The following is a 27,293-nucleotide window of genomic DNA, read 5'->3' on the forward strand; positions in this document are numbered from 1 at the left end:
TGCATTTGACACCATTGATCACAATATTCTTAGAAATCGCCTTAGTCAATGGCTGGGCCTCTCTGGCAGTGTCTTAAATTGGTTTGAATCCTACCTGGCAGGTAGAAAATTCTTTGTGAGTTGTGGTAATCACATCTCAAAGACACATGATATCCGATATGGTGTTCCACAAGGCTCTATCCTGGGTCCGCTGCTGTTCTCAATCTATATGCTTCCGTTAGGTCAGATTATCTCAGGTTACAACGTGAGTTACCACAGCTATGCTGATGACACACAGCTGTACTTATCAATAGCACCTGATGACTCCGACTCTTTCGAAACACTAACACAATGTCTTACTGGTATTTCTGAATGGATGAATAGTAATTTTCTCAAACTAAATAAAGTGAAAACTGAAATTTTAGTAATTGGCAATAATGGATTCAATGAGGTTATCAGAAATAAACTTGATGCACTAGGATTAAAAGTTAAGACGGAAGTAAAAAATTTAGGGGTAACCGTTGACTGTAATCTGAATTTTAAATCGCATATTCATCAGACCACTAGGACAGCATTTTTTCACTTAAGAAACATAGCAAAAGTTAGACCTCTTATATCACTGAAAGATGCTGAGAAATTAATTCACGCTTTGGTTTTCAGTAGACTAGATTACTGTAACACACTCCTCTCAGGACTACCCAAAAAAGACATAAATCACTTGCAACGAGTGCAGAATGCAGCTGCTAGAATCCTAACTGGGAAAAGAAAATCCGAACACATTTCTCTAGTTTTGATGTCACTACACTGGTTGCCTGTGTCATTCAGGATTGACTTTAAAATTCTGCTTAAGGTTTATAAAGCCTTAAATAATCTCGCTCCATCTTATATATCGGAAAGCCTGACACGTTATATTCCAAATCGTAACCTTAGATCTTCAAATGAGTGTCTCCTTATAATTCCAAAAGCTAAACTTAAAAGAAGTGGTGAGGCGGCCTTCTGCTGTTATGCACCTAAAATCTGGAATAGCCTGCCAATAGGAATTTGCCAGGCAAATACAGTAGAGCACTTTAAAACACTGCTAAAAACACATTACTTCAACATGGCTTTCTCCTAACTTCACTTTAACTTAATACTGATACTCTGTATGTTTAATTCATCATAATAACTATTCATAGTGGCTCTAAAATCCGTACTGACCCCAACTCTCTCTTCTGTTTCTTTTTCCGGTTTCTTTGTGGTGGCGGCCTGCGCCACCACCACCTACTCAAAGCATCATGATGCACCAACATTGATGGACTGAAAGCCAGAAGTCTACGTGACCATCATCATCAGGTCCTTCCATGAAAACCCTAAATACAAAGAGGACTGTTTGACTTATGTTAGGTAGATTGCCCAGAGGGGACTGGGCAGTCTCGTGGTCTGGAACCCCTACAGATTTTATTTTTTCTCCAGCCTTTGGAGTTTTTTTTTTTTTCTGTCCACCCTGGCCATCAGACCTTACTTATTCTATGTTAATTAATGTTGACTTATGTTTATTTTTTATTGTCTTCTATTTTTCTATTCATTTTGTAAAGCACTTTGAGCTACATTTTTTTTGTATGAATATGTGCTATATAAATAAATGTTGATTGATTGAACACATCGGTTTCCCACTGACTTAAAAGAGGAGAGTTTGGGTTCTTTCAGTTTATCAGAATAAGTCTGCGTGCCAAAAGTGTAGTGAATGCAATCACAACTCTGTGCTTGGAGGAATGCTAGACTCGTTGACTCTGCAACTAATCCTAGTGTGTGCGTGAGTTGCAAAATGTAAACAATGGCAAGATGGCATCGACATGTGACAAGGGAGCGAAGCGAGTGCAGAAAAGAAAACACTCGGCAGACAATGTTTTGCGCATCGGACTCTGATTTTTCAGAATCGGATTTTATTGACAGTGATCAGGAGATCGAGCAAGAGAGTGAGAAGCCAGCATCAGCTGATCAAACACCAGCCGATGCCAGCGGATCTGCTACCATTTGAGCGCCTTCGCGCAGCTGATGCATCTACGGCAAGGTTCGCGTGGGATAAATACACAGACATTGATCCGTTGAGAGACAATCTGGCTACTGGACTTCACAAGACGGCATGGCTTGCTGTTGGACACGACAGATCACCAGCTGCTGTACTTCAGGCTGCTCTCTCCTGATGCTGTTTTTCAGCTACCGTCAGATGAGACAAACAGGTAAGCAGAGAAATTTTTTGAACCGCGGGCTGCGTTTGCATTGCATTCTCGTTTTTCAAAGTGTAAACCCACAACAAAAGACGAGATGAAGCGTGCTGTGGTATTACAAATAGAGATGGGACAGAACTGGTGATATAACTTCAGGGAGCATTGGTCCAAACGTGCTTGGTCCCCTGGTGGCTTTGGACAGGTTATGCAGCATGGTGATAGGTACGTGCTGCTGCAAAGTTTTATTCACTTCTGTAATAAACAGAAACAAATCCCATGGGGTGAGCCAGGCTATAATGCCATGCATAAAGTTCATAAAGTTTCAGAAGATGAAAACAGGTGACAATACGGTTTTCATGTGGGCAAAAAACTTGATGGCAGTGGAATGGCACAATGGCAAAAGGCTGACTTGTCTCTCTACAATACACACTAACAATATATGTGAGAAAGTGCAGCAACAGACAATTGAAAAGTAGGCACCAAAGCAACACATATTGTAAGCAGTGCAATGTGGCAATGACTGAAATTGGCTGCTTTGAGCGAGATCAGACTTTGCTGTGTAAAATGTATGTGATATGTATGTGAAATCATAGAGTATGCAGGCTTATACAACATGCAAGATAGTAACATTTGTCAAAAGTAAATATTTTTTGTTGATTTGATATGTTAAACAATTGCTTTGTGTTCTTTTTTAAAAAATGTTAGTTTTTGGAAAAATATTCGCCCTGGGAGATAAGAAACAAAAAAAAAAATTAGCCCTAAAAAAGTTAAATAAGTTGCCCATGACAATCACATATCTCCCTTCAGGATCAGATACTATATCTGATGCTACAAATGAGACTGTTCTATGTATAAGAATTCCCACACCTCTAGTCTTCTTTGTAAAGCTGGAATGGAACATTTGGCCAGTCAAGTCTTTTTGCAGCCAGAACTGATCTTTACTTAATAAGTGGTTCTCCCGTAAAAATACTATTTCAGCGTTTAGACCGGTTAGGTGAGAGAATACTTTCTTTCTCTTTAATTCGTGATTCAGGCCTTTAACATTCCAGCTCACAATGGAGACATTGACTCTGAATTTTTGATGTCATACTGTAGTCTTAACTGGAAGTTAGACTTTTTAACCTTAATTTCCAGTGTTCCCACGAGTTACTGCCATGCAGCCTACTGTTGCGTTAGAAGTTATAATTATAAGGATTAAAAGGATAGATTAGATATAGTATGCTCTCTTTCTTTCCCCCTTATCCCTCCACCCCACCATTTTGCCTCCCCACGTGAGGCTGGACACCACTTCACAAAGTCCTGGTCCTCTGACATACCTAGAGACAGAGCACGTCCAAAACCAAACAAGACCCCCAGAAGGTGCATTTGAGGATTAAAAAGTAGAGTTATCTATTGCCGATAAAATCTAAATACTATAAGCATAAAATATAATCATCAACAGTCTTGAAATATTAAGACAGTAAACCAAGGGAATGGTGTTAAAAAGTGGCCCTGAATAAGCATAGTAAACCCTAATGCAATAAGAATAACAATAAACCAAGGGTATGATGTTAAACAGTATCTTTTAGAATAGTTAAAAACCAAAAGAAAAATAAGAAAGAAAAAAAAAGAAAGAACTAGTTTAATTTCTTCCACACATACGCATGTAATTATAATTAAAACAAACAAAAAGTGGCAGAGAAGAAAAACAGGATGAATGATTATGGTACCCGTATCATTGCAAGGAAATCAGACTGGAGGTAATATCTTCTTGCCATACCATGATAGGATGCGACTCACTTTCATATTTCAAAAAAGCATCAGGATCAGCTTTAACTCCTTTTCTGCTTTCTCCTTGGAGGAGAAGATGTGATATTTGTCTTGAAAATCCACTTTCAGTTTGGCAGGATACAAGAGGCTGTATCTGATATTGGCTTTCCGTAACCGCTGTTTAATGTTGTAAAAAGCTGCATGTAGAGCAGCTGTTGTGGGTGAGAAATCAGGGAAAATATGAATGTGGTTACTTTCAAATACAGTGGGTACGGAAAGTATTCAGACCCCCTTCAATTTTTCACTCTGTTATATTGCAGCCATTTGCTAAAATCATTTAAATTAGTTTTTTCCTCATTAATGTACACACAGCACCCCATATTGACAGACAAAAAAAAATAATTTTTGAAATTGTTGCAGATTTATTAAAAAAGAAAAACTGAAATATCACATGGTCCTAAGTATTCAGACCCTTTGCTCAGTATTTAGTAGAAGCACCATTTTGAGCTAATACAGCCATGAGTCTTCTTGGGAAAGATGCAACAAGTTTTTTGGGGATCCTCTGCCATTCCTCCTTGCAGATCCTTTCCAGTTCTGTCAGGTTGGATGGTAAACGTTGGTGGACAGCCCTTTTTAGGTCTCTCCAGAGATGCTTAATTGGGTTTAAGTCAGGGCTCTGGCTGGGCCATTCAAGAACAGTCACAGAGTTGTTGTGAAGCCACTCCTTCATTATTTTATTTTAGCTGTGTGCTTAGGGTCATTGTCTTCTTGGAAGGTAAACCTTCGGCCCAGTCTGAGGTCCTTAGCACTCTGGAGAAGGTTTTTGTCCAGGCTATCCCTGTACTTGGCTGCATTCATCTTTCCCTCGATTGCAACCAGTCGTCCTATCCCTGCAGCTGAAAAACACCCGCACAGCATGATGCTGCCACCGCCATGCTTCACTGTGTGGACTGTATTGGACAAGTGATGAGCAGTGGCCTGGTTGTCTCCACACATACCGCTTAGAATTAAGGCCAAAAAGTTCTATCTTGGTCTCATCAGACCAGAGAATCTTATTTCTCACCATCTCCTTCAGGTGTCTTTTAGCAAACTCCATGCGGGCTGTCATGTGTCTTGCCTCTCCTCAGTGTGTGGAGACAACTAGGCAATTTAATAATTTAAATTTAAATGATGTTAGCAAATAGCTGCAATATAACAAAGAGAGAAAAATTGAAGGGGGTCTGAATACTTTCCGTACCCACTGTATGTGAGAGTGTTCTGCAACGGAGTGGTTCCACATCTCAGGTTTATTTCTCGACTTCTGCCCAGTGCCACTATGACTAAATCTAGCTTCGCAAGACAATGAATTGGATATGTGAGTTAGAAAATGGTTAACATGTATACTAAGCAGCAGATTTTAAATACTTCTACAACATCCTAAAAGTATCATTTTGGTCCTGATCGTGTTTAGTGTCACTTAAACTTGAGATCCCAGATTTTTATTAAATCCATTAAGCATTAATTGTAGCAAAAAAAAAAAACAGCGGATTTCCTTTATCAATAAACATAAAGGGAAATAACTGCTGTATTTCCGATTTTCTTTTTATAACTTTAAAAATCTACTTCAACCAACGCAGTTCTTTTAGAGCCAGCTGACACATAGTTTCTAAAACAAATTCACAACAAAAAATAAATATTATGGTTAAATGCATTATATTTTTGCTTAATCTTGAAAGGGGGAAAATAATCACATTCAGTTTAAACTTGTATGTTGTTGTTTGAACATTTGGCCTCCACTGTAGCACGCAACCTGTGCTCTGCCCAACAAACTTATCAATTCAGACTGCTCCACACTTCAACAAGTTGCTCTTTAAAAATACATTACCTAAGCTTCTTGTCATTTGTTTTAAAATTTTGCTGTGTATTACTTTTTACTTAATGAAACTGTCAAATAACAAATAGTGAGGAGGAAATACATGGTGAGCCAAAAAGATGTACCACATTTCTCAAGGTCACTACGTGAGGTAGAGGCAGTCGAGTGGGTTGGAGTGGAAGTCCAGGCAATCCCTTGTAGTTTTCAGCCAGCAACATGCCTTGGTCCAGTGCGCACCATGTCTTCACTGTCAAAGTGTTGTTCAAAAACAATGAATTCATCACCACTGGGCAACACACCTCCCGAATGTACTTCAGTATTGCTTCTAACAGTGATCTCCCAAATCGGAAAACAATTCTTCACTGGGTGGCTGAATTTAGACAGACGGTTATGATACTTAACATTGAACAGAAAAAAAATCACCAGGCCATCCATTTTACGAATGCCTGAAAACACCCAAACTGTAAGGGCATCAATTTTGCAGTCTCCAAGACATTCAGGGCGCAAAAATTATTCTGCCTTAGGCATTTCCAACATGTCTTTGAGGAGCAGTTTGCACGAGAACCTTTATTTTCCATCCATACAAAATGATGGTAGTGCAGGAACTCACTGAGAGAGACTGGGAGAGCCATAGAAAGTTCGCGAACATTCTGCAAACCATTCATTGAGATGTCATCGTCACATTTCCATTTCAATGGTTGAGTAAATAAGCAAAACCTTCACTATTGGATTGAAGCCAACCCCTCGTGAACTTCACCAAGACCCCTGCATAATGAGCGTGTTACAGTTTGGTGCGCCGTCACAGAATTTGCCATTGTAGACCCTTACTTTTTTAAGGAGAAGGGGAGCAATGGTCACCGTCACTTCAGAACGTTGCATTAAAATACAAGGGAACTTTCTGCAACCACAAATGGAAAAAATGGATGTGGTGGATGCCTGGTTTCAAGAGGATGCAGCAACAGCTCATACGACATGGAGAGCTATGCAAGTTTTGCGGGAGATGCATCCAAGGAAGCTGATCTCCCTGCCCGGTGATGTAGGGTGGCCTTCATGATCGCCTGATCCCGCTCTGTGCAATTTCTTCTTGTGGGGCGATCTCAAGTCGAAGGTGTACACACATCGACCTCAAAACCTTGAAACCCTCAAGGATGCTATTTGCCACGAAACTGCCACTATTCACCTTGAGATGGCCAAACAAGTCATGCAAGAGTTCAGAAATCGTCTCGAAGAGTGTATTGCTCATGATGGCCACCACCTTAAAAACATTTTTAAAACACGGTGAAAAAATCTGTTTTGTATACCCTTTCTTGTGTCGTAATCTATACTAATAAAAGGCAAAGCCCTCACTCACTCACTCACTCACTCATCACTAATTCTCCAACTTCCCGTGTAGGTAGAAGGCTGAAATTTGGCAGGCTCATTCCTTACAGCTTACTTACAAAAGTTGGACAGGTGTCATTTCGAAATTCTATGCCTAATGGTCATAACTGGAAGGTATTTTTCTCCATTAACTGTAATGGAGTAGAGCTGCAAAGACGTAGGGGGCGGAGTTTCGTGTGACATCATCACGCCTCCTACGTAATCACGTGAACTGACTGTCAACGCAGTGCGTAGAAAACCAGGAAGACCTACAAAAAGCACTTAAGAAAACATGCATTATATAATTGAGAAGGCAGCGAAACAATAAGAAGCGAGCGAGTGGCATATACTACCATATTCATGAGTGCTGCTACCTCGGAAAGAAAGCAAGGTGTAAACCTAAACTTTAAATTAAGTTCATAGACAGGCTACCGCTGGCGTTTCACATGCCCACAGGTAATGCGGGATACAAGTTTAATGAGAGGACGCAGGATATAAACGAGAGTTTTGATCACTTTGTAACTAAGTTAAAATTGTAGGTAAAGGGGTGTGCTTATGCAAATTCAGAGAGACTGTGTTTGTGGGGGATTGACAGTTAAGGCGGGTGGGGGAGTCACGTCATCATCTCCCCACCCATTTACCTCAAGTTAATACACACGCTGTCTCTAGAGCAGTGTTGCCAACTTAGCGACTTTGTCGCTATATTTAGCGACTTTTCAAATCCCTCTAGCGACAATTTTTTTAAAAAGCGACTAGCGACAAATCTGGCGACTTTTTCTTGTGTTACTGGAGACTTTTGGAGACTCTGATGCGTCTGTACTGACTCTTCTCAACTTGCCACAGAAGCTGCCGCTGCTGGCCCCTCCCCTGTCCCAAAGCACTCACAGACAGGCCCGTCCTCTCGCAGGAGTCCCCCCCCCAGCTGCAGTTACAGAAGGAGATGCTCACTCCTACGAGTCTCGACTGCAAATGAATTGCCCATGCGCGAATCCGCCGTTAAGTGATCCCGCCCTGGCTTGTAAACGGGATGTAAATTAAAAATATCCTGTTCCGATGCATATTAAAAAATGTTCTTTGTCTAAAATAAATTGCTGCACAAGAATAAATCGCTGCATTTGACTCAAACAGCCTCATTACTTACCTCATCCACTGTGTGTGTGCTTCTCTGTGACTTTAGCATAAACATATAGCTCGCTAGTTCATCATGTCTCAGTCAAAACTATACTCTCAGAAATTCAGAAAGGAGTGGGAATCAAATCCTGAATTCAAAGGAGGGTTGAAGCCTTTTATTGGAGGTAATACATGGGCATACTGCCTGTATTGCCAGACTGATTTTTATGCCAAACTTTGCAATATAAAAAAATACATGTCAACTCAGAAACATACACAAAAGGCAAAGCATTACAATAGTTTCACACAAAACAAACTGACATTTATTTCAAGCTTCAAATAAGTGTCACGTAACTTTATGAAAGCCATATGACAGAATTGTCTCTTACTTTCGGTTTCTGAATTTGCAAATAACTTGCATGTGCAGCGTGCATTATGCAAATTACGTGATGACGTCATCTAGCGACTTCTACGACAGCCAATAGCTACTTTCCTTACTGACGAGTTGGCAACACAGCTCTAGAGTTTGAACACACTGAATCCTCCAGGCACTACTTACAAAAGGTCACATTGACAAGCGTGTTACGCTATTTTTAAAATCTTTCCTTTTCTTAGCACAAGCACAGCTGAGAAGCTTCGATGCATGTGCTCCATAACGCGTTGAAAAATAATGCATTTAAATCACACTTTGCATTACAAGCAAAGGGGAGCTTTTGTCAATGCATGATTTCCTGGTACACCGATTACATTGATCAGCGCATCCCGATTCATTTTACCCTCGCACCACCTTAGTTTGAGAAGAAGTATGAAAAAATATGAGGTTAACACAGAAAAACAGATCACCAATTCAAGCTTTATGAATAATCGATTCGCCATCAATAATTGTTTTGGTAAAGCCATCCTCCTTCCATTTTATAATTTTTCCGCCACTAGCCATTATTAAATGAACGGTAAAAAAGTAAGAGCAAAGCGAGGGTGACTTATTTAGGCAGGAATATATATGATAGCAACACTCATGACAATGTCAATCATGTTACGTTATTATTAAAATGTTTCCTTTTCTTTTTCATTACTTCTTTAACACACTACTTCTCCGCTGGTAGCGGGTATTTTGCTATATATATATAATATATGAATTACCTCCAAAGAGCGCTGAGACTTTTGATATCATGAACGTGTGTACAAAAGGGGTCTCCTGCCCAGCAAAAGTCGATCAGCCAGCGCGCGCATATAGCTGTGCCGGCCTTTGAGACGCTGACTGCGCTTCTGCCTTAAGTCAAAGTGAGCACTTTTAATTTTTTTCATCCGCCCCCTGAGCTATAGCCCAGACAAGTGCAAACACGGGACCCCTTTTCTACACCACGGCAAAATAATATTAAGGCGATTCACACTTTCTTTTGCACGTATCGATTATCAGGTCCTCAGCTCGGATTATAAACACACGCATACGAGTGGAGGACTCACAGTGCCATCACAGCCGATTAATGGCGGGGCGTCTCACCAGTCTACACAAGACCCACGCGACTGTCGCCAAAAGGCGATCATAACGTCAGCGAACACATCTCTCTATACTATATAAAAGAAAAAGGCAACTTTCCTTTCTTTACACCTTTTTTCCTTTTATCCCAAACCAAAGCCTTTCTCTCTTAACACGGCAGAGGACACAAAATAATTTTCTTTAATTGCGGTAAGGCACATTACCAGAGGCACAAATTTGAGCGTTCACATAGAAAATGTAATTTCTATACCACAGCCGTCGTGTAGCGCCTTTCAAAAGGGATCTACTACCGAGAGATGATCCATATACATTTTAGCTGCTGTTAGTTACTTACCTGTTTTGTTACACAGTCTTTAAAATGTAGTTTACCCGCAACCACTCCAGTAGTGCTCAATGTACCTGTACTTCTTAAAACGTTAATGTTTTACTGTTTAATAACTATATATATAGTTATAGACTATATTTTATTATTTCTCTCTTGCACTCAGTGACCAAAGCTATACACACACATACAGACACATACAAACATACACACAAGTATATGTATGTGTATATATATATGTATGTATGTGTATATATATATATACACACACTATATATATATATATATATATATATATATATATATATATATATATATATATATATATATATATATATATACACACACACACACACACAAATACATACATACACACATATATATAATTTGTGTGTGTAGATATGTATATAGATATGTAGATATGAAGATATGTGTGTGTATATATATATATATATATATGTATATATATATATATATATATATATATATGTGTGTGTGTGTGTGTGTGTGTGTGTGTGTGTGTGTGTGTGTATATATATATATATGACAGCAGCAATACAAGCTGTGAGAAAACAGTAAAAAGGAGGCGTGTCAGCGTCGTGGTACATTTTCTGATGCAGCTACCGAAAACAACTTTGTGACGCTGCCACCAAATACACAAAACAATTACTTTGACAATCATGTTACGTTATTTTTAAAATGTTTCCTTTTCTTTTTCATAACTTATTTAAAACACTACTTCTCCGCTGCGAAGCGCGGGTATTCTGCTAGTCTATATACATAATTCACTAAAGGCACGCAAGACACTGAGCGCAAGCAAGACAGAGCCCCGCCTGCCAACTCTAAGACCATGGGATACACTCAACAGAGCCCCGCCCACCAACTCTAACTAAGGGCAAGCAAGATAGAGAGCGCACGCAAGACAGAGAGCCACGCCTGCCAACTCACAGAGCCCGCCCACCAACTCTAAGAACATGGGATACGCACACATTTAGTGTATAAATGGATATAAATAATTGCATGTAAACGATTCGCCAAAATCTGTTGTATGTAAACGATATTGTTTAAAACGTTATTGTTTTTTCATCAGAAAACCCAGTTTCCACATCTACCTGTATTAGTTTAAATGGCACTTTTACCACTTGCAATAGGGCGGAAGCGCTGACTTATCGTGTCGAATGGGCAACACTGTGAATGCGGTCTCTATCTATATATGTCTATGTTTTCCGTAGCCTGCTACAGGAAGGTACTCTCCCAACCATTGGCATTGGTTTCGCTCCTTACTATTTTCGTTATACTGCGATGGTGGTTTCCTAAGCCTTTGTTATACTGAATTCCTTTCTCACCGTTTTCCATTCCTATTCTTACACTGCCATATGCTACGGCAGGCTTCGGCTAGTGAAATTAATTTATCTTGTACTGTTTTTGTAGAATAAAAGTTTGATATGTGGTACTTCTTTTTCGCTCACCCTGTACTTAAACCTCTTTAAAACACAACACAGAATTTTCAGTAACTCCATTTGTGAAACACAAAAGACTTACTGTTCCTAAAATTAAATAAAATACAGATGGGTACTGACTTAATGATTTCTGCACCCACAAACCAGTAAGGTACACAGTAGAGTAGAGGACTGCAGGAGGAGGCAAGATGCGGGGACTAAAGTAACATGTGCACTTTTAAAGTCTGTAAGTAATCATGCGTGATTTTGTAGAGGTTTCACAAATGCATTACAAGAAAGTGAAGTGCTCCAGGTCCACTTTTTTCTTTGATTTTATCTCTTTTCATGTAAAGAAAAAGCAGTTTTTATGAAGAAAGATGTTTTTCAAGTGATGGCTGCTTCAGTGCACAAGTTGCACACTGAATGTTTTGCAGATGCTCCACAAGCAAAAAAACATAAGTAAAAGCAAAAATATTATTAATTAATATTAAATATTATTAATAATGAAGCATATAAAGGCACATCGTTTACCAAAGGAGCACTTACAACTTTTAATCTATGTTCGAATATATTAAAATATTCACAGCTTTTTAATAGGATTATTCAAACCCTAATTTTTGTATGTAGTCACCTGTTCACATTCATAATAGTTAGAAGCAAAAGAATGCCACGAATGTGAAAATTCTTGAATAATATTTGAGACCCACTAACTGGGGTAGGGAGGAATCATAACAGGATATTTTTGTCATTTAATATATATATGTTTTAAAAAATAAAAATAAAAAAAAAACACACCACTGCTAAATAAGTGCCGACATTCACATGCATTGGTCTTAATAAGTTGATTGCCAATTAGCAATGTGCCGAATGCATGGCATCAGATGGGTTTTGCTGCACAGTTAAAATAAGAGAGGAGCAGGTAAGGAAGCAGAAAAAGGAAAGGAAATTAGAAAAAGGCAAAAACCGAGAGAGATGGCTAGAGCTCTATGTGGGTTCCCAGTAAAGGCAAGCAAGTGTGAGAGACAGAAAGTGCAGATATACACATATACTACCAGTCAAAAGTTTTAGAATACCTCAGTTTTTCAGTTTTTATGGAAATGAACACAGTTTAATGTGTAGTTCTGACATAGCCTGAAGGTATGTTTTGGATTATTGTCTTGCTGTAGGATGAACCCTTGACCTACTAGACGCAAACCAAAAGGTATTGCATGGTGCTGCAAAATGCTGTGGTAACCCTTATGACTCAGAATGCCAGTCATTCTGTGCAAGCCACCAACTCTGCCTCTAGCAAAATAACCCCAGACCAACATACATCTTCTCCAAGTTTAATAGTTGATGTCACACACTGAAGAATCATGCTTTCACTAACTCAACAGCGTACAAACAGTCTGTGTGTGAAATGAAGATTTTAAATTTTGATTCATCGGTCCAGAAGCATTTCTTCCAGCCTACAATAGTCCACAGCCAGTATTTCATAGCCCATCAAGCCTCATTTTCTTATTTTGTCCTTTAAGGAATGGATTTCTTACTTCCACTAGCCCTGTCAAACCAGCAGCACAAAGTCTCTTCACAGCAGAAACTGAGACTTGCTTTTTTTTGACCATTGTTAAGATGTGCTTGAAGCTGTTGTGCTGTGAGGAGCCTATCATGCAAGCTGGTTACCCTCAGAAACCTGTCATCTGACTGGGTTGTGACAACGTGTCTGCCAAATCTCTTCCTATCAGTGTTTCTTCCAGTGCCTTTACCTTTGGATTGTGTAGGACACTGTACTCACCGACACTGTGATTTGTTTTTGAAGTTCCTCTAAATGAAAGGCCTACATTTCAAGGGGTAATAATGCTCTGTCTTGTTTCATTTGTTAATTGCCATTTTCATGCCATTATCACTAGAATTTGCTAATATTGTCCAAGTAGTACTTCAAAGGGGGTAGCGAGCATAAACTCTACGTTAAGACAGAGGGTTTTCAAGTAATCAAAAGTAGTTGGAACACCTGTGGAAATTGTTTGCTTCAACTTGCAAGGCTTAATTTACTTTAATTGCTGCAGAACACTTGCAGGTTTTAAATAAGGAATCCATTCCTGGACGGGTTTATCCATTCCTGGGAATTCAGGAATCCCGCATGTCATTCCCGGGAATCCCGGGCTCCCGGGGATGACACAGTGCATGGGCATCTCACATTTGAATGGTTTTAGAACGACCGAGACTTATCTATACTAATAAAAGGCAAAGCCCTCACTGACTCACTCACTGACCACTAATTCTCCAACTTCCCGTGTAGGTGGAAGGCTGAAATTTGGCAGGCTCATTCATTACAGCTTACTTACAAATGTTGGGCAGGTTTCACTTTGAAATTCTATGCATAATGGTCATAACTGGAGTTGAGCTCGATGGCCGTGAGGGGCGGAGTTTCATGTGACATCATCACGCCTCCTACGTAATCACGTGAACTGACTGTCAACGCAGTACGGAGAAAACAAGGAAGAGCTCCAAAAAGCGCTGAAGAAAACATGCATTACACAATTGAGAAGGCAGCGAAACAATAAGAAACGAGCAACTGACACATACAAGCATATTCATGAGTGCAGCTACTTCGGAAACAAAGCACGGTGTAAACCTAAAGTTTAAATTAAGTTCATAGACAGGCTGCCGCTGCCGTTTGTCATGCCCACGGCTAATGTGGGATACAAGTTTAATGAGAGGACGCAGGGTATAAACGAGAGTTTTGATCACTTTGTAACTAAGTTAAAATTGTAGGTGAAGGGCTGTGCATATGCAAATTCCGAGAGACTGTGTTTGTGGGGGGATTGACAGTTGAGGCGGGTGGGAGAGTGACGTCATCATCTCCCCTCCCATTCACCTCATTTCGCTATGAGCTGAGCTCCGCAGCGAACGCGGTCTTGCAAAAGCAACTTTGTCACCCTGCCACCAAATACTCACCGAAAAATCCACAAGTTAATACACACGCTGTCTCTAGAGTTTCTCCACACTCTGAATCATCCAGGCACTACTTACAAAAGGTTACATTGACAATCATGTTACATTATTTTTAAAATGTTTCCTTTTCTTAGCACAAGCACAGCTGAGAAGCTTCGATGCATGTGCTCCATAATGCATTAAAAAATAACGCATTTAATCACACGTTGCATTCCAAGCAAAGGGGAACTTCTGTCTATGCATGATTTCCTGGTACACCGATTACATTGATGCACACATCAGAGGTACAAAAATGTAACAGTCGGCAGGAAGCGTGTTGCTAGGACTGATTGAAGGAAAAAAAAAAAAAAAATTATATATATATACACAGTAATCCCTCCTCAATCGCGGGGGTTGCGTTCCAGAACCCCCTGCGATAGATGAAAATCCGCGAAGTAGAAACCATATGTTTGTATGGATATTTTTATATATTTTAAGCCCTTAGAAACTCTCCCACACTGTTAACATTATTAGAGCCCTCTAGACATGAAATAACACCCTTTAGTCAAAAATTTAAACTGTGCTCCATGACAAGACAGAGATGACAGTTCTTTCTCACAATTAAAACAATGCAAATATATCTTCTTCTCTTCAGGAGCAGAGAATTTCAGAGAGAGAGAAAGAGAGAGAGAGCGCTCACAAAGAAAAGCAAACAATCAAAAAATCAATACGTGTGCTTTTAAGTTTGCCGCTGCATTTTTTAGAGGAGCGTCAGTATCTTCTAAGCAAACAGCCTCTGTGCAAACAGCCCCTCTGCTCACATCTCCTCTGTCAGGCGCAGAGAACGTCAGAGAGAGAGAGAGAGAGAGCGAGATTAAAGCAAACAATCAAAAAATCAATAAGTGTGTTTTTGGAAGCACCGCGATAAAGCGGCCGGCATTTCTTAGAGGTGCATTCGTATCCACTAGGCAAACAGCTTCTGTGCAAACAGCACCACTGCTCACACCCCCTCCGTCAGGCGCAGAGAATGTCAGAGAGGGTGAGAGAGAGGCAGACACAAGCAAACAATCGAGCAACCGCACCGGATGCATATCCTATAGCATAGGATTTTTAGTTAATATGTAATACATGCTCTGATTGGGTAGCTTCTAAGCCATCCGCCAATAGCGTCCCTTGTATAAAATCAACTGGGCAAACAAACTGAGGAAGCAAGTACCATAAATTAAAGACCCATTGTCCAGAAATCCGTGAACCAGCGAAAAATCCGTGATATATATTTAGATATGCTTACATTTAAAATCCGCGATAGAGTGAAGCCGCGAAAGTCGAACCGCGATATAGCGAGGGATTACTGTATATATATACTGTATATACTGTATATATATATACACACACACACACACACTGTATATGACAGCAACACTCATGACAATGTCAATCATGTTACGTTATTATTAAAATGTTTCCTTTGCTTTTTCATTACTGCTTTAACACACTACTTCTCTGCTGTGAAGCGCGGGTATTTTGCTATTTTAATAAAACTACTGCAATATGTTGACACCAATAAAAGACTAACCTTATCTAAAAGCAGTTCATACTGTCATATAAGTACATGTATCTAGTTCAGGGGTGTCCACACTTCTTCGGCTTGCGAGCTACTTTTAAAATGACCAGGTCGAAATGATCTACCTACATTAAAAATAATATATATTATATATATTGTTATATTATTTGACAGTAAAACTATGCTATATATATATATATATATATATATATATATATATATATATATATATATATATATAAATAATACAGTACAGGCCAAAAGTTTGGACACACTTCCTCATTCAATGTGTTTTCATTATTTTCATGACCATTTACATTGCTAGATTCTCACTGAAGGCATCAAAACTATGAATGAACACATGTGGAGTTATGTACTTAACAAAAAAAGGTGAAATAACTGAAAACATGTTTTATATTCTAGTTCCTTCAAAATAGCCACCCTTTGCTCTGAGTACTGCTTTGCACACTCTTGGCATTCTCTCGATGAGCTTCTACAGGTAGTCACCTGAAATGGTTTTCACTTCACAGGTGTGGATTATCAGGGTTATTTAGTGGAATTTCTTGCTTTATCAATGGGGTTGGGACCAGCAGTTGTGTTGTGCAGACGTCAGGTTAGTTGGACAATCATTTATTTTTCAACAGGACAATGACCCCAAACACACCTCCAGGCTGTGTAAGGGCTATTTGACCAAGAAGGAGAGTGATGAAGTGCTGTAAATGGTCATGAAAATAAAGAAAACACATTGAATGAGGAGGTGTGTCCAAACTTTTGGCCTGTACTGTAATACTATATATATATAAAAATATTATTTATATTATATATTATATATATATATATTTATTAAGAGTATGTGACACGTGTTTTGCCCTTTACGTTGCGCCTGACTGGCTGCCCTGTATGTCAATCAAGTGGCAAATGCCATAGGGAGGATATATGATATACTAACGTTTAAAAAAAAATTTTTTTTGAATGCAACGCGATCTACCTGATCAGATACTGATACACTTGTTCTAAACAATGCCCGTGCTTGCTGTTGCTCTGAAACACCGCCATTGCAGCTTTTACTGATGCATCCAGTTTCTTGTCATCATTCTGTGATGGTAAATTTCTTGGCACAGATAATGCGGATGCAAAAGACTGACACACTGCAATTTCAAGTTGCTGTTCAAAGCTGTTGTCTGACAGACGTCAATAAAGTCTGCCCTGCCCCGGCATTCATTAGCTGCCGAGTGCAGTCTCTTCCCAGTCCACTATACTCAGTCTGCTGCTGGTTGACTGAATTAATCTGCAAAACACTACACTGTGGGCCAAAAAAGCGTGCCACTTAATTATTTTCAACTATAACTCTGTTATTTGCGGGAATGCGGGAATGAAAAATGTCCAGGAATCCCGGGCTCCCGATTACTGAATGGATTCCCTAGTTGTAACCTACTAGTTGTTCCCCAAGGGCAGCCCATATGTAATATAGTGAACTTTTTTTTTTTTTTTTTGAGTTTTTGCCAACCGAAATTAAAAATTTAAAACTGTGGCAATTTACTGCTTACCTTTTCACCATTTTAGGTCATTTGTTGCCTTTAAACTTATTACATTAGAAGAAAAGCTGGGAAAACTGAGGTGTTCTACCAGTGGTGTACATATGCACATACTTTAATAGACAATGTTCCTGCAATTATCTTCTGCATTGAAAGTTTTGCCATGGAATATAAGGAGTAAGAGCAGACAAAACTGCTTAAAGCACCAACTTAGGTACAAACTGGAGTAATTTTGAGATAAAAATATTTCTATTCCACACTAACAGTCAAAGACAAAAACAACTAAACAGCCTGAATGACAGACCATGGAAAACAAAATCTGAAGACCTGGATTATGTTCCTACATTGCTTTGTTTGATTTACACTAAGCAACGTCAATTCCCGGCTTATGACAAGCACTGTAATTAATTGATACAATTGGATATTCTTGTTTGTGTAGCTTCTTCAACTGCTTTGTCTTTTTTGTAGCTTGGTGGTCCCCACAAAACCCTAAATACTTTCAGAGTTTGCTTTCTGTAGGCCAGTATTGTCCATGTTGTACTTATATGTAAGGCTACTTTGGCCAAGGAATAGAACTTTGCACTTATTCTCATGAAGCTACATAAGTGTTTGCTATATTTTAAATATAGTTTAGCTCTATATGAATTTAATTGGCTTCCTGTCAGAATTTACAACAGTGCCAATTTTATTGTTATTTATAAATTTCACAATATTTGAATTCATAATATAAATTAGAGAAATTGTCCTACAAATCCCTGAGAGACTCCACTGATAAGCCCACCCTACGTCGAGCGTTCTTCTTTTTTATGTACTACTGTATTTGAATCCAGACAATTAACAATCTTGAACTCCAGATCTTTACCTCGGATGTCAATGGCTTCTAGCTTCAGAATTAATCTTTGATGCAGAAACTTTGTTTACTTTCTATGATCCATTTTGTCTCCCTACTTAGGAACTAGAATCACAATTATATCACATTTAACAGTCATCAGGTAATCTGCCACGCTGAAGTGATTGCCGGAATAAACTCCATAAAGGTTTATAAGTAACATTCATTTCTTTTAACACTACTGCTAAAATTCCATCTACCCCAGGGATTTTAATACTCTTCAACATGCGTAGTGCCTGAAGCTCATTTGACTTGTCTAATTTAAAATGTTTAAACATGGAGCTCATGGACTTACCTCTGCCTGAGGCGTTCCATTTATTTTGTCTTTTGTAAATACTTGGGTGAAATATTTATTTAGTAAGAATAATTGCAGTTTGAAAAATATGCAACATAGCCCTTCCCCGAACTCTGCCTAGGATATTGAGCATTAAGTACTGTATAAGAAGAAAAAAAGAAAACAACCTACGGTGCATGGTCAACTCTGTAAATAACTTATAATATTGAAAAAGATCCCAAGATGATAATTTATTGAATGCAAAAGGTTAATTTATTTTGTACTTTGGGTCACATAACAAATAATGACCTGAAAGTATGTGGTTTTTATTTAAAGTATTATTTGATCTAATCCCTAGAAATGTCAATTATTCAGTGATTGACAAAAAAGTTCTTTTTTTATTATACTTCAAAATTGCAATAAGGAATGGTAAGAAACTGATAGCATTAAAGTAAATTCTTTATGGCTGTCCACCACCTACCACCAAGCTTCCAAGTAATCTTGGACATCACAAATAGTACTATACACACTGTATACTGCAGCATTTTCTCTTCATATAAAAAAAGAACTATTTAAGTATTTTCTATGATACACTTCACATATGAAATCTTTTTTTCTACATTAATGAAAGCAATTCAAAAGAAGCCTAGTAATGTAATTTGTACTTCCTCAAGCTTTGTGGTGGAAAGACTGCTGGTATAATCATTGCAACTAGTTACAGCATACTAGATTCACATGGAAGGTTTTTAATTGTATGAAAAGAAATCATGCTTTAAATGTTTTTCAGCTGCACTATATATACACAATTATTTTTAAAAAATAATTAAACATGAGCAGCGATGAGTGACCAAATTCTGTTCTTAGTGAACAAGGTGATATACTTCTTAAAAACACTTTAATTTGCATGCACAGTACAAAATACAATTCAGTTGTTTTGTTTTATATTTAAGTTTTGATGGCTTTTCCAATTCTTTGGGTATATTAAAACAATGCTGATTCTGGAATTCTCATAGAGGTTAGCAGAGATCACAAAAGCTTTTGTCTCATTTCTACTTGCGTTTTGTCAAACAGCACAGTGTATTTATGGGTGTATGTGTATCATATTCTATTACATAAATCTTCACTATTACAACAATAATGTTTATATATCTCTATTATATAAAAAAATCTTGGGACGTGACGAGACTTTTTCAGAAAGACGAGACAAGACATTTTCAGAGAGAGAATTTCATGTCCCACGAGATGAGACTTTGTGCCAAAAGATGAATTGAAAACCTAACAGGTCTAAGCAGGGGCGGAAATAAAAGACAAACAGTAGAAGAAGAAAAGAAAGAGTAGAAGACAAAGTAGAACGTCATAAAGAGGTTCAAAAACATTGGCACAATACACATGCAGAACAGGTTCGAGTACTAAAATTTAAAAGTCTCAAAAAACTGATAGTAAAGATCGCATTAGCACTAACAAATGGAAATTATTACTCTATGAAATAACAGAACAGTGAAAAGAGATCGAATATATGGACATAGGTGGTATGACAGAGCTACAAGTTTAACTTCAAAGAAACCACAATTCGGTCAGGTTTATATTTATGATCATGGAGATGCAATGCAACATAAAATCGAAACAGTTAAACGATCAGATGTATTAGAAATTCTACAGTCAATAATGGATACGAATCCATACGTCCAAAACTATTGCACTTTACATGAAATATATCTGTAAAACACGGACAAAGTTTTCTTGGATTTCTATATGAATCTGAAAGATCATACTAGCATATATAATAAACCAACATGTGACAAACTGTCAGCGAAAATAGTTTCAAAAGATGGAGACATCAAAGACAGAGTTGATATTCATGTTTATCCAAAAGCACAGCACAATTCATCGCAAGGGGCAGATCCAGGAAATGACTAGCACGTAGGGCCTGCACAGGGGTTGGCGAGCGAAACGAGCAAGGGGCAGAGCCCCCTAGTACCCTTAAAAACTCCAAACCTGTACATCATATAACACAGATACAATAATTTGCAAAGCAAAGCAAGTGATTTTTACATGTCACACCACAATTTTATTAATAATTTTTCTGGTCTATTGATGCACTCTGTCAACAGATCTGGGGTTTCATTTATAAAACTTGCATATGCACAAAAAGAGGCTTGAAATGTGCACACAAAACCTCCCGCGCAAATGTCAGGATTTATAAAAGAAAGTTCTGCAGTATCATGACTGCATATATATGACGTTAATCAGCAGTTCCACATATTGATATTTCAGGGTGGCATTCGGGGTACACTTAGGTACACATATTTATAAGGTGATTATGATGTATAAATAGTAAATTGCATAGAAATGTTCCCAAGCCATGTTTTATTTGTTTTTGCTGTATGATTTATTTTTTGCCTTTTTGGTTTGCACATATTTTCACGTTCAAATCCCCGCAAAGTCTTATAAATGGAGTCCTTGGAGTTTGCCAGTGTCTCAGCTTGTTTCACTATATATAAAACAGCTACATTCCCTGTCATTCTAAGTAAGACTACAGAGGCCTAAATCAAGTAATACAAAGAACACAACTTTAGGCTATCAGCTATTTTAATGGTCTAGTTGGTATTTTACCACTATCTGCTTAAACTAAGTCTTTACAGGGTGACATGAAATTCACATCACAATGGTTACTAAGTTCTCTTAGTTAGGAATAATTTTTCCTCCTCTTAAAACTAAGATTAACAGCATCAATCAGTAACTTTCAAATGAAAAATTAACTTAAAAAAAGTGGTGGACAGCACTGTTGTCTCTCACGTTGCTCCAGCCACTTTCTTAATATCAATATTCCACACTGCTCTTGTAGCCACTGTCCACCAAGTATTATTCTTTCAGAGTTTTCCCACTGGCAGCCTACACATATGGCATAAAGAACTTGGCCATGTTCATAGTGTACTCCTATAAAAGTACATATACTACTTCAAAAATTCTGTTTTAGCCCATTGTCAAGCAAACCATATGAATCAACAGAATATTTTAGATAGTACACTCTTGTTAGACCATATCTTGACACCAGATACAGATTTAAAAAAGAAAAAAAAAGTTCTCAGTGGTAGTTATTAAATCTGTAACACAGCTAAAATATACCAAAGACTAACAATTAAAAATGTATACAAAAACAAAAATGAAAGCCCAGTTTTTAATGTATGTTACAACTATGCCCAAGTGAACTGTTACCAGCATCATTAAATATGAACCATGTGTACAAATCATAAAGACTATTGAAATTATTACTGTTAATATTACATATATTATATCCATACATATATGGGAAAAAAATTTCATTCAGAAATAGGTTTTGTTAACCTTTTTTCAGTTTAATTCTGAATGTTAAGATTTTGATGGTGGGTTGTTTTACTATTATTTTCTTTCTTCAAGAAATTAGCATTGAAATAGAAAATACTGATGTAGATTTTAATGGAACATTTTAACTTCACATTCCTAATTTACTCAAACAATACAAATGAACCAAAATCCAAGTAAACAAATGACAAAAGCAACAAGAACAGTATCTGATCTGCTAAAAATGTTAACAAAATATTAACTCAATAATAATTCAATTTTTTCTCCTAGAATAATTTTTTTTTTTTTGTATATCACAATGAAGAGTTGGACTTACATGTGCACATGAGGTGGCTGGAATCTACTCTGGTTGATATTGTAGTGTGTGAATGCTTGTGTTGGGTTGGAGCTGTACTCATCCACTGTGATGGCAACCTTTCCCTGGGATGGAATTCCATGAGCCATTCTTTTTAAATTTTTGACAAGAGCAGTTCACAAGCTTTTGGAGCAAATGGTTTCGTCAGGCATTGTTTGGAATCAACATCCAGAACCTTTGCAGAATACCTGGAAACCACGTTTTGATCTGAAGGAGGAAAAAAAAACGCAGTTGATAAATACATTTTTCAAAGACTAAGGGAATAATATGACCAAAAATGGAAAACCTAATCTAAATGAATTAAGTAATTATATTACCATCATACATTATTTTTTCCTGAACCTCAGTGATATAACATCACTGAAATATGCATTTTTATATGTGTTATGTGATGAGAGAAGACATGCAGGTGATGGGTGTAACAGAGCAAGATGCAGAGAACAGGAAGATATGGAAAAAGATGATCTGATGTGGCAACCCCTAACAGGAGCAGCTGAAAGAAGATGTCTTCAACTGAATGCAGAACAACAGAGCTCCCTATAAATAAATGCACACTTTATCTTGCAGACTGACAACAAAGAAAAAAAACACCTATCTAAAGTTCCACTGAAAATAAAATAAAAGTTCGTTCTGTTTCTGTAATAATTATTCAGACTTATAATTCACTATTACTTACTATACTTTGGTAACGTATTTACAAAATGTATTAATTTATTCAAGATTTCAACCTCTAATGTTTTCTCCATATAAACATTCAGCGGCACTTGCTTAGCGAATACATTGTGCTTTTAAACCTAAAGCTATTAAAGTTCTAAAGCTATTACAAAGAAAATGGCATGCAAGATAAACCTCTGCCTACATATATGTTATAAACAGCAGTATATAAAGCAAACAGTAGACATCTAAGTTATTGACTTTTAAATAAATATTTGTCCTTTCATTTTAGGGTCATTCTGGGCTACGTGAGCTGCAGCAGTATTGTGAAGAAGGTGAGGACTGACTCTGGACAGTACAAGTCTACTAAAAGCTTGTGCTGAATGTCTATGAAGTGTTTCAAGCACATTATCCTTATTTCTCCCATAATTCATGTCCATCCAACCATTATTCAAACCTTTTAATCCAAATCAGGCACTCATACATGGCAAAAGTTAACCTCTGATAACCATACCCAGATGTTTCTGTGACTGTAGATCATTTGCTCTGATCCCTCCCACATTACAAGATTTGCCTAAATCCTTTCAGCTGCTACAGTGGTCTTATAGGTACCTGCTACTACAAAATGCATCATCAACTTCCAGCTGTGAGCAGACAGTTTTCTCAAAAGATGAAAGTCGTCACTTATATCCGGAGTCCTACAGGTGTTTAAGATTCTGTTCTTACTTGCATCTCTTTAAAGGGAAATTATGGAAAATTTAGGTATTTTTCAAGTTTAAATTATTTTTTCATAGTCTTGGTATACATTAAATAATTTTTTTATAGTCTAGGTATAAATTAAATTTTCCATAAGAAACTATGTTCTTAATTGAAGCATATTTTATATATAAAAAAGTCACCTCTTGCCGTTTGAACTGGGGTCTACAGAGCATAAACGAAAACTTAGGAAAAGAAACTTTTTTAAAAACTTTCTGAATACATCCACTTTGAAGCAGCAATGGGCACAGTTTGAAAAAACATACACTCTGCATGTCTGAGGTACGTTTATAATAACAAAAGGAATATATTTTATTACCAATTCTTAGCCCAGAAAAACTGTGCAAAGGACACATTCCTTTTCAGTTGTTTGTTCTCAGACAATGTCATGGATGGAGTCACCATGTAAAAAAGCAAGTAAAATAACATGCTTAAAAGAGGATAAACAGCCAAACAGTATTACCAATGGATGTGTTATTTAATGGAAAACTGAATACTGCATAGATGAGGGAGTTCTTATGAAGAAAGGTACAGTAATGCAGGATTCCAGATGTGGAATCCTGGGCGCAAATCTTGTGCCCAATTACCGTTTTTGTGCAGTTTGGACATTCTCCCCATGTGAAGGTTGGGTTTCCTCCTACATTCCCAAACAAAAGCAGGTTAGTTAACCGGCAATTCCAAATTATTCCTAATGGGAATGTGGATGTGTATATGTGCAAGAAGCATAGAATGGCAATTTACCTGTCTAAACCCTGAGAAAAATCTTACTGTAAGCCAGGGCTCAACACACCCAAAGTCAATCAGAGACTGATTCTACCTGACAAGTAAAGGGACAACTGTTAGTTTTATAAGAAATTGGGGGAGTCTCAAATATGTATCAATAGACACCAATTGTGCAATAAGGTATCCTCAACACAAAACATATTCATATACTTCCTTAGTTCATACACCCAAAAAAACATCAGCAGTCAAAGCTACTTACAATATACAAATCTTTTTGACAGAAACAATATCCCAAAGCCAGTCTAGTCTCTTTGTTCTTAATTCTTGATGCTCTACTATCAGTGAATGAGCAAGTACCTCATGGAAATCAGGAATCTATCTTTACCTCTTCTTAAAATCCAATGCCAAACTTGCTTCATAAATAAAGGCTGGACATTCATACACATCACTTTATAAACATTCTATTTCTGTAGTTTTTTTTCTTTCTTTCTTTCAAACAGAGATGTCTTTGACTCATTCACATCTATCATTAGTACTGTGTTGCCTACAAACAGTACAGATTTCTAGTCTTTTTTTTCTTGGAGCAGGTCATGCATAGCCTTGTGAGCTGTTAAAGTAATCTTGTTCCTCAGGGTTTTTTTGTTAAGCACTTATAAACAGAATGCACTATGAAAATGGACTTTATAAAAGATTTACTTTTCTTAAGGTATCATAGGAATGCTTAATATACCGGTATGATTTTACTCTGAAGATGACCAATTTGCCACTCCAATAGTTATTCAACTAACTTGTTACCTTTTTAGGCTCTCTTTCTCAAATAAGTGTTCAAGGCTATATAACAAAGAATTATTTGAAATAGCTAAAATAGATAAATGAAGTCAAATCAACGATTTGAGGCTCTGAATTATGATATATATGTGCATGCAGACCTTAAAAATTAACTCTTCTAATTTTCCAAGCCTTACAATTACAGTAGAGTCATAGATGTTCAGAGCCTATCCTAGAAGCAATGGGTTCATACAAGAAGCAACCCGTGATTCACTTCACTACAGGAAAAGTAACAATGATGATACATTTTATTTAAAAGGACCTTTCAAATACAATTTACAGTAATGTCAGTGAATAAAAATTATATATGCTTTCCCAGTTCTAATAAATTAAAACACAGATACTTAAATAGGTGACAAAATCATTTTAAAAACAAAGACTGCAATGGATAGTGCAAAGAAACACCACATTCAAAGATAAACTTAAATTTAAAGTTAAATCATTGTATTTCTTCCAGTTCACTGGCCACTTATATAATTCTCCACCCCATATATCAAACCTACTGTACCATTGCCTCCTATATTAACTGACATTGCCCAAGTTTACCCAGTTTGGATGGCCAATTACCAAATTCCATCATTCATGCCTCACAATCTTTTAATATGTTTAGGGGTAAGACTGATTATTCTCATGTCATCCATGTATTGTTTAACCTTTAACCTTTCATTCACTCTCGATGCAAGTCCAAGCCACCTAATTTCTCCTCACTGTGTGACTTCTATCTGGCATACTATATATTCAGAAAATAATGCATACTATTATAGAATTTTAGCAATGACTTTATTGGTTGCAGTATGTCCCCATTATTCTATCATTTCTCAGAGCCATCTCATTCTTCCCCCACATAGACCTCTTTCCCAAAATTTGTAACAAAACAGAACTCAACTCAGAACACAATACTGGTCCGTGGCAGGCCAAACTAATGTAAACCCTGGCTAGGTCACTTCTGAGGCACCAGTTAACCAAAGATATAGGATTTCAGGATGTTGCAGGAAATGCAACTCCAAAACAAGGCCCTGGTGATGTGAAGCCTTTGTATTTTAGGGCACCTCAGGATGTCCTTGATATGCCATAACCTGTGCCACAAATTAAATAAATAAAAAAAAACGCACCAAAGATGGGAACGTTTGTGCAACATACATTAACTGAATAACAATTATAGTCCGAAGCAGTGAAAAACCAACAAGTGCCCACAATGCAGACATCTGCTGTACAAAGGAACCAGTGTTACTATATATTAATAAAATGACTACATATCAAGAAATAGCTTTAACTGAAAATCCAGCTTAAGGAAACAAGAATTCACTATGATTAGGTTAATGCTGGCTGCAATGTAACCAATGCAGTGAGAATAAATTGTTACTGGAACCATGAAACCAAAGTAGCCTCATTAAGCATCTTAAACCTTTCCTTTCTTGCAGAGGAGAGAAAGTCACATTTTATATTGTGAATAAACTCTTACACTACCTGTGCATGGTGCCCACAATTTAAAAATCAAACAGACAAGAAAAACAAGTGAATGACAACCTGGTACAAATCAGCATATCAAAAATAAGAATAAAAACTAAGCCACTGAACAATTTGCAGGTTAACATTTGTGATGTGTTTTTTTTATAACTCATTTTTTATAATCAGTGCACAAAACTCAACGTATGCCTGAATATTGTAACATCATTCAATGTGCAAGCCCGTACTGTGCCATACAGCTTTGACTCCTCACATAAAAGCAGTGATGCTACCTCTGAAGGTAGCAATAACTTGGCCATACCTGAAAGCCAGGTATCAGACCAAGGCTGAGAATGAAAAGGCCAAGTCTATTTTTTAAATAGATCAACTATAAAAACTATTCACAAGTGAGACTACACAAAGCAAATTTTATTATTGTAGCAAGCAAGTGAATTGCTGGCAGTGGTGTCTTTTTCAGATGAAGAATGTATTCAGATAG

The 27,293-nt window shown here is 37.5% G+C and overlaps 1 protein-coding gene across 3 annotated transcripts in view; it reads right to left on the reverse strand.

Annotated features, from left to right (window-relative positions):
• Positions 1 to 27,293, reverse strand: part of mpped2a (metallophosphoesterase domain containing 2a) — a 267,488-nt gene that overhangs the window by 235,719 nt on the left and 4,476 nt on the right. For all 3 annotated transcript variants that reach the window (XM_039749526.1, XM_039749508.1, XM_039749517.1), the window contains exon 2: positions 22,349 to 22,594. In XM_039749526.1, coding sequence (XP_039605460.1) covers positions 22,349 to 22,476 — 128 coding nt within the window. In that variant the 5' untranslated portion in view covers positions 22,477 to 22,594. The remainder of the gene's footprint in view (positions 1 to 22,348; positions 22,595 to 27,293) is intronic.

Source organism: Polypterus senegalus, chromosome 1, assembly GCF_016835505.1.
Source record: "Polypterus senegalus isolate Bchr_013 chromosome 1, ASM1683550v1, whole genome shotgun sequence".
NCBI lineage: Eukaryota > Metazoa > Chordata > Cladistia > Polypteriformes > Polypteridae > Polypterus > Polypterus senegalus.